Consider the following 19959-nt stretch of genomic DNA (forward strand, 5'->3'; position numbering starts at 1 on the left):
TTGTTTATTTCTCCCCAGATATACTGTTTTTGTTATTTACTTGGATTTTCCTTCAAATTAAAATTGTTGCTTTTAAGTTTAGAGTAGCTTAACTCCCCAAATGGGTAGACTTTCACAGAGTCCAGGAACGGAACCCCCAATATTACCATTGTTTCTTATGGGAAAATTATGTTTAAGAAACGCTTTTTTAACTAACTCGACCTCTCCAAGAACCTAACCCTCGCGTTATTTGAGAGGTTACTGTATAAAAGAATTTGGGAGTTGCTTTGCTTTACATATAAAAGGTATTACTACCAAAAGCCTGGAATCAGTTATTGGTGAGATGTATTGCTGGTAGGGGTGTGGGTTGGCTGGACTTGTCTCAGCCTACACTAGTGATGTCATGTTTTGTATGAAGAGGCCTTGTTTGAGAAGGCTGTGACCTGGGCAGTTTTATATCCAAGGGGTGGTTGGGGTTTATTGCTCTTATAATGCCACTCAGGGATTAGTGAGGCTGGTCCCTCTCGTCTTAAATATCAGGACCAAGTTGCTTAGTCCCGGGCTGCTACGTTCCTCAAGGGGCAACACAGGATTAGGTAATGATGATGATCTTGCATTTTTTTTTTTTTATGACCATTCCTTCAACTTGTTTCATGCCTAGGCATGTAATTCATATTGATTTAAGTTATTTCTGTAAGATTATTTGGCAGGAATGATGTACAGTATATACAGTACTGTATTTTCCTTTTTTTTTTTTTTTTTTACGGGAGGGATGACTTTTTTGCATCTATGACAGTTGATAGTGCGGTAACCATTAGACATATGAGAGTGAAATATACATTTTCAAGGGTGTAAATTCAATCTCTTGAAATCTAAAAGACGAAAGTTTATCTTTGTGGAAGTTGAAAATTCAGACCCGAAGTAAGGCTGGGGGGATAGTCAGGGTGGGATTTTTGCAGTCTTTAGGAGTTAATCCTCCAAATTCCTGGCTGCACCTCACAGTTATACGAGGACATTAACTTATATGCATATCGTGCCATCTACCATCTGCACTTATTCTCATAACAATCACATCAATTATGGATCAGGGATAAAGTATATGACAAAGTGAGCAAGAAGGAATTATAGAAGTTTTTTCATAGGTACAATGTAAAAGACAAGCTGAGGGATTTATGATGGCAGTGAAGCTTGCAGAGTGATGTTTTGAGCGAATTGTTCAGCATCAGTATTGGAGTGGGACAAGGATGTGTGATGTCCCCGTAGTTGTACATTATAAATTATGTGGATGGAGTTGCAACTGAGGCCAAAGCCAGAGTTACTGGGACTGGCAGAAATGAAGTTGGCAGTGAATGATGTTTGATTGGTTATTCTAAAACAGGTGTCTGCAGATGATGCAGTTTTGTTAAAAATGTATGGAATCTTTATAAAGTGGTGAATTTTTGTGAAAGTTTGGAAGTGATAAGTTGTTGAAGTAACTGAAGCAGATTAAGTGATAGTTTTGTGTAACATATTCTACCCTGATGTTTTATGTTTCAGTTTTACCGAGCAGTGCTCATTATCCCTGACATCTACAACCGTGACCATGTCAAGAAGCTCACACACCTCCTTCTGAATGATCTGGGTTTTGGAGGCTGTTTTGTTTTGCAGGTAAGTGTACACTCGCACAAGAAAGATATCGGTGCACTGTGGGTGCAATGCCATCCAAAATGATTCGACCATGCAGCATTGACAGCCCGTTAACACCTGTATATATTATAACATTTACGGCCATTTCCTACACATTATGAAGGACACAAGAGTTATATCTGATATAGCAGTCATCTGTCGTCTGGGATGCCTGCGTGTGGGAGGATAGAACCGCAAATTCCATCCCTTTGTTCCGTGTGTCATAATATTTAACACACATTCTGCACCTTTACTTTTTCGTGTGAGTGTACATTATACCTTATACTTCAGTGATCCATTCACAAGGACTGGTTGGTTATTTAAGAGTCCTGGAACATGACCACAGAAACAAGCATTGTTATGAAAAAAAAAACATAACTTTCCAGTCCCAAGAACTAACTGTCATATACCTAAAGCTAACTTAGGGTCTTTCCCATCCATCATCCAATCCTACATTGCCCCATGAGGGGCGTAGGAGCCCGGGGCTAGGCAGTTGGTCCCGACATTTAAGTTAAGAGTGAAGGGTCTTTCCCACAGTCCCTATATCAAAATTGTATGCTGAAGTTTAAGTAGGGAAAGATTTACCACAATTTGTAGGAGTTGTTCCAAGACATTGAAGTGGAAGCATGCTATGGCTTTCACAAACCCCACATTTAAATACAGTATTTGTAACAAGGTAACCCTTTACCTGCCAAAAACATAGACTAATTTAAATAATTTATGTAAAAAATGTTATAACATGCTAAAAGTACAGTGCAGGTATACAATGCTAAGGAATTGTGTTAAAACCAGCAGGCTTTAATGTATGGAACAATAGGTCAAGGGCAAGCTGTGTGTGTGTTCTTACCTAATTGTTCTTACCTAATTGTATCTTTACAGGATTGAGTCAAGCTCGTACTGTCCCGTGTCTTAAACCATATTTATCGTACATATCCTTAAATTTGTGAATTGTTTTGGCACACACTATTTCATTCGGTAGTGCATTCCATTGATCAATTCCTCTGTTTGGGAAACTGAATTTCCTTACGTTTTTATCACCTCTCTTCTTATGCAGTTTTTTGCAGTGTCCTTTTGCTGATGCTTCTCCATATGTTAAGTAATCATTTATGTCTATTTTCTCCTTTCCTGATATGCTCGTATATAGCATTATCATGTCACCTCTTTTCCTTCTCTCCTGTAGTGTTGGTAGAGTCAGTTTATTTAGTCTTTCTTTGTAGCTTAGGTCCCTTAAGCTTGGTATCCATCTTGTAACGGCCCTTTGAACTTTTTCAATCTTGTGTATATGCTTTTTGAGATGAGGACTCCAGACTACGGATGCATATTCCAGGGTTGGTCTAATGAATGATGTTATTATCCTTCTTAGCATGTCTTCATTTATGTATGTGAATGCTATTCTCATATTTGCAAGCAGTGTATACATGTTCCGTACCTTCTCGCTGATGTGGTCAGCCGGAGATAGTCTGTTATTGATAATCACACCTAGGTCTTTCTCTCTTTCTGATGTGTATAGGGTTTTATTTCCTAACTTATATTCCCAATCAGGTCTTTTTCCACTTTTACCAAACTTGATTACATGACACTTGTCCACATTGAATTTCATTTGCCATGTACTACTCCATTCATGAAGTTTATTTAATTCTTCTTGTAGCTCCCTACAAGAGTCTGTGCTAGTAATTCTCCTTTGTAGTTTTGCATCATCTGCAAACATATTCAGATAGCTCTCATTTCCAGTGTTACTGTTTATATCATTTATATACACTAAAAACATAATTGGTGCCAGCACCAAACCCTGTGGTACTCCACTTGTCACTTCTTTCCATGATGAGTAGTTTCCTCTTAGTACTGTCCTCATTTCTCTTTTTATGAGAAAGTCTTGCATCCAACAAAACAGTTTGCCTCGAATTCCTCCTTGATGGTACAGTTTCCATAAAAGTCTTTGGTGTGGTACTGTGTCGAAAACTTTCTTGAATCTAAATAGATACTGTCCACCCATCTTTCCCTTTCCTGTATTGTGTTTGTTACTCTCTCATAGTAGCTCAACAGATTAGTAACACATGATTTTCCTTTTCTGAAACCAAACTGTCTTTCTGTTATCATACTGTGTTCTTCTAGATGATTTACCCAAGCTTTTTTCTAATGCCTTGCTTACAACACTGGTCAGTGATACTGGTCGGTAGTTGAGAGGATTTTGTCTATTTCCTTTCTTGAATAAGGGGACTATATTTGCTTTTTTCCAAATATCAGGTAGTTTCCCTTGACTCAAGGATTTCTTGAAAATTAAAAATAATGGTTTACTTAACTCCTTTGCACATTCTCGTAATACCCAACATGAAATTTCATCAGGACCACTTGCTTTTCCTCTGTCTAATCTACTTAACTCCTCCTGTATTACTTTTTCTGCTATTTGTATATCTGGTAGTATGTGTGGACATGCGTGTTCCACATAGTCCCTCTCAAAATTTTTTTCTTCTGTAAAAACTAATTGGAAATTCTAATTTAGTGCTTCACAGATATCTTTCTCTTGTGTATAAGTGATTCCCTCATCTGTAATTGATTGTATTATATCTTTTACTTTGGTTTTGCTTCTGATATAGCTGTAAAACAGCTTTGGTTGATCACTACTTTTATTTATTATATCCTCCTCAAACTGTTTTTGGGCTTCCCTCCTTATTCTTGTATAGTCGTTTCTTGCCTGTTTGTAATTATTATACGCCCTTTCACTATTGTGTCTTCTGTATCTATTCCACAACAGATCTCTTCTTTCTTTCGATTTTTTACATTCTGTATTGAACCATTTCTGTATATTCTTATCTGCTTTTTTGTGCTGTGGGATGTACTTTTGGACTCCTATTTCATAAAATTCAAAAAAAAATTTATATACAGCATTTAAATCTTGTCCTCTAAGCTCATTTTCCAAATCTACTTCTAAGAAATACTTCTTTAGATCTTGATAATTTCCCTTTTTATAGTTTAGGCTCTTTTTGTAACTGTCATTGCTGTTTACTATGTCATATGGTATCCTGAAGTTATAATTTAGCACTGCATGATCGCATTTGCCGAGTGGAGGGTGATATATTAAACTGTCAATGTCATTTTCTTGCCTAGTAAATATTAGATCTAGCACTGAAGGTACATCAAGTCCTCTTTTTCTGGTGGTTTCCCTCACATGTTGCGTTAAGAAAAACTCTTGTACGAGATCTAGGAGCTTTTGGTCCCAACAGCTCTCTTGGCTATTTATATCTAGAGTATTCCAATTTATATTTGTATTGAAGTCCCCAGTTCGTATAATTCTTTCCGATTTCTCTTCCATTTTATGTAGCAATGATCTTATACTCTGAATTGTACTCTCTGCCAGGTCCTCATATTCGTCTCTTTCCCATGTGTTTGATCTGGGTGGCATGTACAAATTGGCTACAATTATTTTACCTTCAGATGTGTTGATCTCTACTGCAATCAGTTCTACTTGTGATGGTATATCTAGGTTTATTTCCTTGACTTTTAGATTTTTCTTAGTTAATATTATAATTCCTCCTGCTTTTTTTAAATTTCTGTCTCTTCTCCATATATTGTATTCCTCTAAGTTTAGTATGTCATTGGATATCCTTGGTGTTAATTTTGTCTCAGTTAGGCATATTATTTGTGGTTCATTTTCTCTGACATAATCATTCATCTCTAGTAATTTAGATACCATTCCATCCATATTTGAGTACATCAACTTTATCATCTTGTTTATATACTTGTCATGACATGGTTCTACTACCTTCCTCCTTTTTCTTCCATCCTGTTTGTATACCACTTTTGTACCTGCAATCCTATTACTTTGTAAAAAAAAAATTCTTCTTCTCCTCTTCTGATCTTCCCTTATTTTTTGTTTTTGCTTCCTCCCTTTTCTCTTTCAGTAATTCCAGTTCCTCTTGTGTTAGGCATCTTTTTATCCATACATTTTTGAACTCCTCTTTTTCCATAAGATTCTTTGCATTTTTTAGTATCTCTTCCACAGTGTTTACACTCTGGAAAGTCACCTTCAGAGGTCTTGTCTTGCTTTTCTCGTATTTCCCTAACCTTTTGTGTTCCTCTATGTCTTTACTACAGATTTCCTCTGATACTTCTTTCAGTAAGCTCATTACATTTGCAAAATGTCTCTAGCGATCTTGTTTTTAACTTCTTCCTCTTCTATACCAGTGATTACTATTGATTTATTTATATCTACTGAATCTCTGACTAACTTTGGATTGTTTTGGATTATTCTTTTCACTTCCTTTTTAATGCCTTTGTCCTCCACCCTTGTTTCTAAGTCTTTCTTTACTTTCACCATTTCAGCATACGTGGTTTCTACATCATTTTTGTAGCTTTGCACAGCTTCATTGACCTGTGTTATCTTCTCCTCAATATCACTGCTCTGGTCCATAAGACTGCTTGCCTGCCTAATTGTCTCTGTGTTATTTTTGAACTCTTCCATAACACTCTCGTGATTGACTACTGTGCTTGCCATTTCACTCACTTTCTTCCTAAGCGTACTCAATTCCACTGTTAGTTCACTGATGGTTGTGTCTTTCTTATTGGCCTCCCTTCCTAGTTTTTCTATCTCTTCCTTTTGCAAGTGCATTTGCTTCTTTATTTCATCAATTTCATTTTTGAAAGCCATTTCTAGTTTGTGTACACGTTCCACCAGTCTATTGTGAGTCTCCACTTCAACCAGTTCTTGGTAGAAATCATCATTTTGCTTTTTACTTTTATCCCTTTTCTTTTCCAAATTTGTTTTACTGAAGTATGTATCCATTTTGTAATACTAAATGAACAGAGTATGTACTTACAGAGTATGTACACTTTCCCCGTGTTGCTGTAGTCTAAACAGACCCAGTGTGTGTGTGTGTGTGTGTGTGTGTGTGTGTGTGTGTGTGTGTGTGTGTGTGTCTGTGTGTGTGTGTGTATACATATATATATTTATGTATATATATATATTTGTGGTAGGTGAGGGCACTCACCATCCACTGACTTGATGTAGTGCTGCTCTCGGGTGTCTGCCATTTTCTCTCCTCCTTCCTTCTTTTGTTCCTTCCTCTACTGTCTTTCTTTACTTCATTCATTCCTCGTCCTCCTGCCTATGGGTTACTTTATGCTCCCTTTTCCATCTTTCTTTCCTTCATTCTTTCCTCATCCTTCTACCTATGGGTGACTTTACACTGAGTGACAACCCAAATGGTTTCCTGTACACTAGGAAACCATTTAATATGCTGGGTGGTAACCATATAACGAAATTATGGCACCTGGTGGTTTAGTAGGTAATTACGGCTCTCCAGTGGAATTGAGTTGGTGAAGGTTTGTAACCAAGGGGTGGTTAGGGTTTAATACTCATGTAATGCCATTCAGAGATGAGTGAGGCTGGTCACTCTCGTCTTAATTGTCAGGACCAACTTGCCTAGCCCCAGGCTCCTATGCTCCTTATAGGGCAACGTAGGATTGGATGATGGAAGGATATATACCTGTATTTATATCTGCCTGTCTATCTATCTATCTATCTATCTATCTATCTATCTATACACATATAGTGTATATATATAAATATATATATATATGCAGTGAGTGGGACTTGTGCTGTGTCTGTCCCCCTTTATTATTAATACTGAAGATGACAAAACAAAATAAGTTTCAAAGCAAGCCTGAGGACAGTAAATCACCCATGGGGATGAGGGTGGGTTCATGGAATGTGGGAAGTTTGAGGGGAAGAGCAGGGGAAGTCGTTGAGGCATTCAGTAGGAGGTGGGTAAGTCGTTGAGGCATTCAGTAGGAGGTGGGTGGATGTGGCGTGTTTGCAGGAAGTCCGGTACAGGGGTGGATCAGCCAGAAAGATTGTTGGGAAGGACTGTTGCTATAAGTTGTTTTGGCAGGGGGGGGACAGACGGATATGGAGGTGTTGGTGTGATGGTTGTGGAGAAATGGGTGGAATATGTTATGAATGTTTTGAGAGTAAGCGATTGGATATTGGTAGTGAAAATTCTGTTGGGAAGAAAGATAGCTGCGATTATATCGGCATATGCTCCACAGGCAGGATTGGATGAATCAGAGAAAGATAGATTTTGGGATGATTTAATACGTGTAGTGGGTGGTATGCGGGATGATGAGGTAGTGATTTTGGGAGGGGACTTAAATGGTCATGTAGGTGAAGCAGCACAGGGTTATGAAGGAGTGCATGGGGGATGTGCGTATGGTCTAAGGAATGCAGAAGGGGAAAGGATACTCGAGTTTGGGGAGGCAACGGACATGATTGTGTGCAACACATATTTTAGGAAAAGAGACACTAGGTTAATTACGTATGAGTCTGGGGGAAATAGCAGTCAGATAGATTATTTTCTGGTTAGGAGGGCCGATAGGAGGTTAGTTAGTGATGTTAAAGTTATAGGAAGTGAGGAGTGTGTGCAACAGCACAAACTATTGATTTGCGATATGGTGCTTAAAGAACAAGTGATGAAAAAGATGACTTATGTACCTAGGAGGAAAATATGGAAGCTGAAAAACCAAGTAGTACGGGATGCCTTCTATAGCGAGTTGAGGAGAGTGGTGGCTGAACAGGGAGCTGTAGACAGAGGCGTTAATGAACAGTACAGAGCCCTCAAGAACAATTTCTTGAGAGTTACTGATGTAACATGCGGCTGGACAAGAGGACCACCAAGACATAAAGTAACTTGGTGATGGGATGAGGGTGTAGAAGCTGCAATTAAGGAGAAAACAAGGCTTTTCCGGGAATGGAAGAAGGGTGGTAGCAAAGAGGAATATTTGGCTGCCAAGCATAGGGCTAGAAGAGAGGTATACAGGGCAAAGTCTGAGTCACAGAGACAATTACTTGATAACCTAAATCATGGGGAAAGGAAAAATATATTTAGGGTGGCAGGTCAGGTGAAGAGGGATAATCGGGATATCATAGGTGAGCAGTGTGTGAAGAATGATGAAGGAAGGGTACTAGTGAACAGTGAGGATATTAAAGATGCATGGAGAGAGCATTATAACCGGTTGTTGAATGAGGAGTTTGACTGGGACAGGGAAGGTTTGGAGCCAGCAGATCCAGTGTCTGGCCCTTGGCCTTTGATTGATACTGCTACTGTGAGTGAGGCAATAGGCAGGATGAGGGTGGGGAAGGCAGCAGGTGTGTCGGGGTTGACTGCCGAAATGTTGAAGGCCTCAGGCGATATAGGGGTGAGTTTAGCCACTGACCTGATAAATAGGATTATTTATGAGTGTGTTGTCCCAGATGATTGGCTGAAGAGTGTAATTGTAAATGTGTATAAAGGGAAGGGTGATGCCCTGGAAAGAGGAAATTATAGAGGTATAAAGCTTTTAGATCAGATAATGAAGGTAATGGAGAGAGTTTTAGAAGGTATGATTAGAGAAAGAGTGAATATTGATGAGATGCAGTTTGGGTTCATGCCAGGTAGGGGGACCACTGATGCCATATTCATTGTTCGACAGCTTCAGGAAAAATATATTGGTAGGAGAAGGGATCTTTGTTTTGTTTTTGTTGATTTGGAAAAGGCCTTTGACAGAGTCCCTAGAGAGGTGGTGAAGTGGGCAATGAGAAAGCTTGGCTTGGAGGAGTGGCTGGTTAGGGTGATTATGGCCATGTATGTGGGTGCTCACACGCAGGTGAGAGTGAATGGAGATTTGAGTGATGAGTTTTCCGTGAATGTTGGTGTGCATCAGGGGTCAGTCTTGAGTCCCATGTTGTTTATCATGGTACTTGAAGCCCTTTCACGTGACTTTAGAAACAGACTCCCGTGGGAGTTGTTGTATCCTGATGATTTGGTGTTGATTGCAGAGAATGAAAGGGAGGCAGAGGAAAGGTTTAGGAAGTGGAGAGATGGTATGGGGCAAAAGGGTTTAAGGGTAAATGCAGATAAAACAAAAGTGATGATATCTACGGTTGGTGGCGGTACTGTCAAAGACGAGAGAGAGTGGCCACGTGCAGTTTGCCACAAGGGCGTGGGAAGTAATTCCATCTTGTGTGGTATGTGTGATAAATGGGTGCATAAGAGATGCAATGGTATCAGAGGTAGACTGCAAGATAATGCTGATTTTATGTGTGCGGCGTGCCGGGGGGAGCAGGTGGAGATTGTCAGACGTGAAAGGATTGAACTTGCTGGTGAATCTCTTGAGTGTGTGGAAGAGTTTTGTTATTTGGGAGACATGTTGTGTGCTGGAGGTGGGGCTGGAGCTAGCTCTGTGGCTAGGGTGAGAAGTGGCTGGAAGAAGTTCAGGGAGCTCTTGCCTCTCCTGACATTGAGAGGGCTCTCCCTACATGCTAAGGGGTCTTTGTATGCAGCATGTGTTAGGAGTGTAATGCTGTATGGCATTGAGACCTGGGCAGTGAAGGAGGAAGATATTCACCGGCTCAGACGTACAGAAATGACAATGATTAGGTGGATGTGCAGTGTGTCCCTGCGTCCAAGGCCTGGAGGGGCTGGGTTTACAATGGAAGAGTTGAGAGGTAGGATGGGACTGGAGTGTATTGGTGTTGTGATGAGGAGAGGTAGATTGAGGTGGTTTGGACATGTGGAGAGGATGGGGGATGAAAATTGGGTGAGGAAGGTGAGAAGTGTTAATATTGGGGGTGGGGTTATGAGGGGTAGACCGAGAAAGACATGGGACGAGGTCATTAAGTGTGACCTTAGGGTTAAGGGACTGAACAGGGAGGCTGCAATGGATCGTGCAGTGTGGAGAGCCGCCATTAGGTGACCAAGGCCGACACATGCAAGCATGTTGGAGCCTTTAAAAACGAAAACGAAAATGAATATTTATGTACACCTATATACATATGCATATGATACCAAATGCAACAATCATATCTATATTGCTGAACTGTAGAGAAAGCAACCTGAAAGAGCAAATAGTATGCAAATAACATGACTGCATTAATTAAACAAATAAAGGATAAATAAGACTCACCTGTGGTAATGTTGTGTTGGAGACAGGATGCTGGCGGTCGGCAGCTGAGCAGTCCCGCTATTTCTCTCTCAGGTTTGAGAGAAAACAGCGGTGACTGCCATGCTGACTCGGTGCTGGGTGGTGTCGCGGCAGGATCATTCTGTGTTCGCTCGACAGTCTTGAAATAGGAGAGCAGACCACTGGTAGAGAGAGATGGTGAAGGTGATGATTTTGGCTTGAAGAAGTGGCTAATCTTCATTTGGGAAACACTAGCCTTCTTCCGCTGGCAGAGGTCATCATATCTCCTCAGTCCATCCAAGATGATGGCCTTGAAGTCCAGAGCCCTGTATAACTGAGGGTCATATTCCATTGCCTTTTCTGCTAGGCATCTGCCATCATCAGTCAGTTCACTACGTTGTCTGGTGATAAACGTCTTTGTGACCAGAGCATCTTTGCTTTCAGGGCCTCTTTCTCTTTCATGATGCCTCTCCAGTTCCTGATTGTGGGAAGTGAGGAGGTCAACCTCATCTTCTTCATTAGCCTCCTTGAAGCCAGGGAGACAATCTGCTTGTGCACAGCTGGAAAATCTTGGCCAGAAAAACTCTTGAAGCCATGCACACATGCAGGCCACAGCTTTTTCCACACTCCATCCATATTTGAGGAGGTTATAACATCCCATGAAAGTTTGATGAGCTCAAGAGCATGTTTAATGTTAACCCCTTAACCGTGGGGATGTCGGAAGCACTCCGTGCTCTCCCACGGGGATAATCGCTCTCCAACTGACTTTTTAAAAATATTTGCCAAAAATCAGTTATTAGTCCTAGAATATTATAATTACATATGCATATGGCACATACCTTCAGCTTTCTCCTGGGATGTTTGTTGAGCCTTCTTCGACTACCGTAGGACTTGCGGAGACTTCTGAAGTTGGGTAATGAAGTCTCCACTTTACACTTCCCGACACCCCTTAATATGATTACCACTGCCAGATATTATCACTAGAAACACAATTCTATGAATTTCAAGTAGTTTGGAATCCATACTTAAAAAAAAAAAAAAATGTGAAAGCAATGTAAATTACGAGTGTGTATGAGCTTTCCACCCGCGCTCATTCCCCGCTTTTATTCTGAGGCGGAGCTGTCATTTATTTATAAACACACTCACACTTTATATTCCTAGTACTTTATTACATTTATTTATATGTGCAATATTTATCCATAAGTTTCCTTCACAACTAGTAGTTTATTTTCACTCCAGGCATTCACTTTCTCGTTCAGTAAACTAGCGTAGAGAGCAAAGCTTTCACTTTCACAGATATATTTATTCAGAGGATGACAGGGGAGCTGAAGCCAGAGAGCAGAGAATTCAGAAGAATCAAGTTCAGGAACACGAGAGCAAGATAGGTTGTTGTGTACATATACACAACAGCCACCTTTGGCTTTGAAATGAGTATAAAGTAGGAGGATATAGAAAAGGGTTTGCTGTCAGTTGCCTCAGACAGCTGAGTCACTGTTAAGAAGAGAAGGTGAGGTTTAGAGGAGGAGAGGTGGTGTTCAACAGAGAGAAAGTTAGAGGAAAGGCTGCTAATTTTGCAAAAATGAAGAAGAAGTGAGTAAGACAGTAGTTCCAGGCATATTGAGTCATCAGCAGGAGAGGGGCGGATGGTGGAGGCATTTATGGTCCCCCCCCCTCCTGGGGACTCCGAGGCATGGTTATGGTACCCCATTTTTCATTAATTTTGAAAAGGTAGTGTAGTGTGTACTATGCATGTAGATTGATGTTGACAGTTAGAGAAACTTGTATTGGAGAGCATTCTAGCCTACTGTCCATGTAACTGAAACACTGAAAAAGTTCAGCAAAGGGGGATGATCAGGAACTATTCCCGAGGGCTGATGAAACAGGAGCTCCAGCTCTCCCAGTCATCAGCTTTCCATCCACCTTGGGAGTACTGCCCTGCTCGACTGGTGCTACAGTCTACACCTCTGATTATATGAGGCGTCTAGAGCCACAGGGGCATTCCCACCAATTTACTGGTTTTGAGTTAGGTAGGGGAGACAACAGGCTTAACCCTCTTCTCACTGACAGCACTGGTTGCCATACAAGATTCGGCCTTCTGGACAGTGGTAGAGGGGCTCAAAGTCACGTGGGTTTGTCCATGCTGCCAGGTGAACAGATCAGAGCAGGCAGGCATCTAAGCCACACAGCCCAAACCAATCAGCATTCTCACTCTCTGCCACTCCCCCAGAGCAGCCAATCAGCAAGCGTGTGGCCCGCCCGGTGTGACGGTGAGGCTTCCCTCCCGTGTTCACTCAGGTGTATAATTATTACGTAATGGATTTTTACCCCATTTATCATGGATTATTGGTGACAAGATGACCTGTTGTTATTGGGGTTGAAGGGGGGGTGACAAGATGTGTTCATCACATAGTTACAATGAGGAGGTGGTGCCTATAACCTCTCGTAAGTGTCAGAAGTGTGTGGAGAAGTGGAAAAAGGTAGAAAGGAAGAGGAAAAGAGAATGGTGAGGGGAGACAGCGGGAGGGGGCGTGGCACCGAGCAGGCAGAGTTGGATGTCGATCTCCTAGATGACGACCCCACCATTTAACCCCCCCACTACCCCTTCTCAATTTACTTAAGCACTACACTACTTTTTTTTTTTAGTGTTATTAATTCAATCTATTATGGTAGAGGAAAAATAATAACTGCATTGATTTCAGTTTTAGTTGTCAAAAACGTGAAATTACAGTAATAATTATTCGTTTATTAATATTAAGTGAACTGGAATCTTCAGTTAATAAAGTTTTGTACATTAATACATTCGTTGATGTTTTTTCTGCTATGTTTTTAAATCCCTACAATATGTTATTATGCCCACTTATAAATTGGGGGTTTGGTTTACTGCCTATTTTGTGGTTACGGTTATTATTGTTTTGTTTTTTTGGCTTTACATGTAGAGCATAGACGCTGATGATCATTTTGATGTATAAAAGGTTTGTTTATTGCCTTCTGGTTATGACGTTGCCATAAACACAACTTTAAAGCGTCATAACTCAAAAGTACATTTTGGCGCCGATGCCCCTTTGGTTCTAGACGCCTCATATATATATATATATATATATATATATATATATATATATACTGTATATTAGTGGTAGGTGGGAGCGCTCACCATCAACTCACTCGATGTAGTGCTGCTGTCAGGTGTCTGCCCTTTCCTCTCCTCCATCCTTCTTTCCTTCCATCCTCTTATGTCTTTCTTTCCTTCATTCTTTCCTTGTCCTTCTGCCTACAGGTGACTTTACACTCCCTCTTCTGTTTTTCTTTCCTTCATTCTTTCCTCTTCCTTCTGCCTGTGGGTGACTCTAGACTGAGTGACAAGCCAAATGGTTTCCTGAACACCAGGAAACCATTTACTACGCAGGGTGGTAACCATATAACCAAATTTTGGTACCTTCTGGTTTAGTGGGTAGTTCTTGCTCTCCAGTCGGATTGAGCCGGTGAAGGTTTATATCCACGGGGTGGTTGGGGTTGATTGCTTATGTAATGCCTCTCAGGGATGAGTGAGGCTGGTCATTCTCATCTTAAATGTCGGTACCAATTGCGTAGCCCTAGGTTCCTACGCTCCTCATGGGGCAATGTAGGATTGGATGATGGATGGATGGATATATATATAGACAGACAGATATATATATATATATACACATACATACACACACAGTGGATTCTCAGATTTTGACCGTTCAGAATTCGATGATTCGAATTTCGATCTGTTTTTTAGTGGTCCGCCTACCTCACTTTTCGATGCAAAATCGCGTGTTTTGATGCTCTTGGGGGCTTCATAAGCAGAAACAGTCAAAGATCATCACCTTATTCAGGCCAATTACTAGGGTGTTGCAAGATATAACCATCCAAGAGGGTGAGGAGGAAGATGTTGACACTGCAGATGTCCAGATACTCGAGGATGATTTTCATTTTGAGGAATTCAGATTGGATACCTCCATAGAGGAGACTACTTCAACAAAGTATTCCACCCCTGCCACACACCACCAACAGCAGCCAGCCAAGTGATAATATTCCATAACCCAAGGTTAGTACTGTACAGTGTGCTGTTGCTACTGTAATAAAAACTGTGACAGGATACTAACAAGCTGTAACAAATTTTGCTGTATTCTAAACTACAGTACAGTATGGCAATACAGTGCAGAACTACAGTTACGTAACCACATTTATAGTTCATAAAGTTTACAGGGAGTTTGGGCAAAAAATCATGATTTTTCGTAGTGAAGTTGGGAGGCCCCGACCCTAACTAATTTTTCCCATAAGAAGTTAAGTTTAAATTTCGATGTTTTGAATTTCGATGCGGGTTTTTAGTACATATCCCCAACGAAATTTGAGAATCCACTGTATACGTATATATATATATATGTATATATATATAAGTAATCCTTCCAATAACCGGACGCCCATTTTCCGGACATCCCCAATAACAGGACATTTTCGTCCCGGGATCCGATATTCCCAAAATGGGACAAAAACCGCAAAAAATTAGAAAAAAATCCGACTTTTTCCCGCCTGTAATTTGAAGTTGGCGCTGGTGAGCTGTGTTTTGGTGCGTTGTTCCGCCGACGTCCGATAGAGCGCCTCTGCATCCTCCCCACTTCCCACCCGTCTCTTGTTGTGTGTGCACACTCTTCGTCATGGCTGCCCACGTGCTCGCTTTTGTGGTGGTGCCTTACCTGCTGCAGGCTCTGCTGCTGCTCTCGTGCCTCTCCTACGTATGTGTGATGATGGCCCCGCTGCCTGAGAAGAGGAAGAGTGGTTTTGACTCTGGAGAAGAAGAGGGAGATATTGGACAAGGTGGATGCGGGATGATCTACCTCACGTATCCTTCGTGAATTCAACCTGGCCCAGTCTACTTTGTTTGATATCAAGAGATCCCGTGACAAACTCATGCAGTACATGGCTGACTTCTCATTGAAAAGCAAACGCAATGTGGAGAGGAAGGTGATGTATACTCCCCAAGTATGCTGAAGTCGACCGCCCTACGTTGATTTGGTATCGACAGCAACGTGCTGCTGGTGTGATGGTGCGTGGCACGGAGCTGAAGGGTGCTGCTGAGAAGTTTGCAAGGCTTCACGACACCCTAGACTTCAAGGCATCTGAAGGTTGGTTCTTCGCATTCAAGTTACGACATGGCCTTACCAACCGTAAGTCTCATGGCGAAGCTTTGGACGCCAACGAGGATGGAGTTGACGAGTTTCGGGACAAGGTGAAGGGCTTGATCGACAGGGAGGGCCTAACTCTCGGTCAGGTCTACAACGCTGACGAAACTGGCTTGTTCTATTGCTCTTTGCCTACGAACACTAGCCGAGGAGATGGAGAAGCGTGTACCTGCCCGCATGCTCTGCAAGCATCGGATATCTGGTTTGTGTTGTGCCAATGCTAACGGCATGCACCGGCTCAAGCCCGTTATTGTTGGCCGTGCAAAGCAGCCACAGTGTCTTCTTGGGGTGATGGATGTCCTTCCTGTCGTCTGGTACCATTCTTTGAAGGCATGGTTCACAGCCCAGATCTTCAAAGACTGGTTCCACCGCCATTTCGTCAAGGAGGTCATCCATTACCAGACGGAGAAACTGGGAATCCCACGCGACCAGGTAAAGGCCCTTCTTCTCCTCGACAATGCACCTGCCCACCCATGCGACAAGGAGTTGGTGGCTGAGAATGGGCGCATTAGGTGCATGTTTCTGCCACCTAATACTGCTGCTCTCATCCAACCAATGGACCAAGGAGTGATCGTGGCAACAAAGAGGCTGTATCGGCGGAAGTTCCTGGACGAGGTGATGGTTGTCTTCGAGGACGAGGACGAGCGCAGGGAGGGACGGGACTCATGAGGCCAGTGGACTTTGGAAAACATTTGCCGCTACAACATCGTCTCCCATCTACAACTGGGCCAGTGCATGGAAGGAAATCCCTGTCAAGCCTCTAGAAAATGGTTGGTCTCGTCTGTTTCTCGGAACGGATGTGGAGCACGATTTCCTAGGTTTTGACGTGGATGACTTCCATGCACGTCTACATGCGCATGGGGACGATGTTGATGTGGACGAAGTGCGTGAGTGGTTGGATGATGACGAGGGCGATCCTGGGTATCAGATCGTGTCTGATATCGAGATCGCATCTTCAGTTGCAGGTGTCAGTACCCAGCTTGAAGATTCCGACGAGGACGGCGACGATGATGTGGACACCTTTCAGCGTGACACTGCTCCAGCCATCTCCGAGCTGAACGCACTCCGGGAACACCTAGAGTTCGTTCTGGACTACCTGGAGCACCTGGACTGCGACAGGGAGATGGGGCCCTTGGGACTTGTGGATGAAGTGCGCATTTTCAGGCAGCACATCATTAATTGTCAAAGTCGTCGTTCCTTGCGTCAGTCAACGATTGACAGCTTTTTCAGGCCCGTGACCCCTGCTGTGCCCAGCCCTGGCTTCACTCCATTGCCTCCCCAAGACAGGCCCTCATGCTCCGAGCCATAGCCCGGCACATCAGGCACGGTGGAGTCTCCACTCGATATGAGTTTGCGCCTCTCTTCAGAGTCGTCTGCAGCGGGTACGCCATCACCACGACCCAGCGACGCACCCCTAGGTCACCTGCTTGTGCTACTCTCAGACTCTGATGGTGTTTAGACACCAAGAACTTCTCCACTAGACCACACGGGAATTTACAGTGTTGTGCAGTGAAAAAAATAGTGCATAGTGTTAAGGATTTAGAGTTGCGAGTGAAAAGACTAAAATTTAATGGACTGTAAATGAAACGTAAATAAACTTGAGTGTGTTTTGTTTAGAAAATGGTTTCAAGAGTGAAAAGACTTAAAGTGCAGAGTGCAACACTTATTTCATTAAGGTATGATGGAGCGCAAGTAAGATAAGAGTGCGCAGTGTTAAGAGAATGGAATTCTGAGTGCAAATGACTAAGTTCTGTGCAAGACTTCATGAACAGTGTACTGCAAGTGCTTCAGGAACTCCTTCTTACTGTCAGAGTCTGAGAGGAGGCGGGTTATTCATCGAGATGTCCAGGGACATGCTGTAAGTACCCAGAATGTTTCATATTGTACTGTACTGTTTTTTCCATACTTACCTCTAACACCTCATTTCACTCTTTTATATCCCTTATTGGTGTGAATAGTGTCTTAGGTGCTATGGATGTGCAGTAGGGAGGTGTTTTTCTGAGTTAGGCTAGGTTAGGGTCCATAACTACCAGTCCAGGAGCCAGGGACTTGTTGTAAGTACCCAGAATGTTTAATATTGTATAAACCTACCTCAAAAACCCCATTTTATGGATCTTTTGCATTTATTTCAGTCTTTTATGTCCCTTATTGTTGTGATCTGGGTCTTAAATAGATGCTATGCATGTCCAGAGAGAGTTGTATGGGTGTTTTTCTGAGTTAGGGTCCATAAGTACAAGTCCAGAAGGCTGGGGCCCAATATCCGGACGGGATCAGTATCTGGACAGGTCGTTGACTCTAATACATCGGATATTGGAGGGACTATCTATCTATCTATCTATTGCCAGACGCCTCAATCCCGTTTGGGGTGGCCACAAACAAATCGCCTCCAAGTCGCCCTGTCCCCCACCATTTCACTGCCCTGCTCCCAACTCACACCCCCCTCTCTCATATACCTCTCCACCCCATCCCTCCATCTCATCCTCAGTCTCCCCCTCCCTCTTCCACCCTCCACCTTACTCATATACACTCTCTTTGTCAGTCTTTCACCCTCCATCCTCTCCACATGGCCAAACCACCTCAGTGTGTTCCTCACAACGCTTCCTATCACATCCACATCCACACCACAACGCTCCTTTATATCCTCATTCGTCAGCCTGTCTCTCCACGTGACTCCACAGGCTCCTCTTAAATAACTCATTTCCACTGCTCTCACTCTTGACTTGTGTCCTTCCAACAATGTCCAAGCTTCACTTCCGTATGTTAGAGTTGGTATCACAATACTGTCATGTAGTAACTTTTTTACTTCCATGCTCACTTCCCTGTTTCTTATCACTGCTTTCAAGGAACCAGCAACCTTTCTTCCCTGCTGTACCCTTTCAAGCACTTCACCCTCCAAACCTCCATCCTTACTCATCACACTACCCAAATACTTAAACGTACTCACATTTTCCAATTCCTCACCATCCAACCTCGCTGTACATTCACTGACTTCACCTCTCTCAAAGACCATCACTTTACTCTTCCCTACATTCACCTTTAGGTTCCGTTTCTTACACACTCTCCCAAACTCATCCACCAAGCCTTGCAGCTCCCCTTCGTCTTCACTCAACAACACAGTATCATCTGCAAACAACAGTACAGGGAGTTTCCAAACACTATCCTCTCTCACCAGGGCCACTCCAACATCCACTACCCTACCTTGTACCTCTTTTATTACCCCATCCATGTACAGATTGAACAACCATGGAGACATGACACATCCCTGTTTCAAACCAACTTCCAAAGAGAAAAATTCACTTAGTTCACCATCCACACGCACTGCAGCCTTCGCACCATCGTACATACTCTTCACAGCATTCAACAACTTCTCATCTACTCCATATATTCTTAACACTTTCCACAATCCTTGTCTATCCACCCTGTCATATGCTTTCTCCAAATCCATGAAAGCCGCATACAACTTCTTTCCCTTCTCTAGAAACTTTTCCACTAAAGATCTAAGAATGAATATCTGATCTACACAACCTCTTCCCTTCCTAAAGCCTCCCTGTTCTTCTCCAACTAATTTCTCTGTTCCTTCTCTAACTCTGTCTATAAGTATCCTACCATACACTTTTCCTATTATACTAAGAAGACAAATGCCCCTATGATTACCACACACTTCTTTTTCCCCTTTTCCTTTGTACAAGGGAATAATTATACCTGACTTCCAATCCTCCGGGACTCTACCTTCCTCCCAGGCCAATCTGCACATCTTCCACATCCATTCTACTACTATCTCTCCCCCATGCTTCAGCATTTCACCACACACTCCATCAATTCCTGGGGCTTTCCCCGATTTAACTTTCTTCATTGCTTCCACAACTTCTATTCTACTGATTTCTTCCTGTCTTCTCACCTCCCTCCTTCTCCCAGCCATTCCCCAGCCACTTATACTCGCATTACTTCCATCCTCTACGTTCAACAATTCCTTAAAGTGTTCTCTCCATCTGCTCACTTTTTCTCCCTTCTCCACTAGTAATCTACCATTTTTATCTTTCACTCCCCTGCTAACTTCACTTCCACCCTGTCTTACTCTTTTCACTTCTCTCCAGAACATTTTCTTACAGTCCCTCCACTTTACACTCAAATTCCTTCCAAATTCCTCATCCACTCTCTTCTTACTCTCTCTTACTAA

The 19959-nt window shown here is 42.4% G+C and overlaps 1 protein-coding gene across 2 annotated transcripts in view; it reads left to right on the forward strand.

The window, feature by feature from the left end:
* The window catches only part of Arp8 (Actin-related protein 8), a 189480-nt gene that overhangs the window by 39621 nt on the left and 129900 nt on the right, over positions 1–19959 (forward strand). For both annotated transcript variants that reach the window (XM_080281421.1, XM_080281422.1), the window contains exon 5: positions 1516–1626. In XM_080281421.1, coding sequence (XP_080137547.1) covers positions 1516–1626 — 111 coding nt within the window. The remainder of the gene's footprint in view (positions 1–1515; positions 1627–19959) is intronic.

The sequence above is a fragment of the Coenobita brevimanus genome, chromosome 89, assembly GCF_032717465.1.
Source record: "Coenobita brevimanus isolate Jiangsu-jjx chromosome 89, ASM3271746v2, whole genome shotgun sequence".
NCBI lineage: Eukaryota > Metazoa > Arthropoda > Malacostraca > Decapoda > Coenobitidae > Coenobita > Coenobita brevimanus.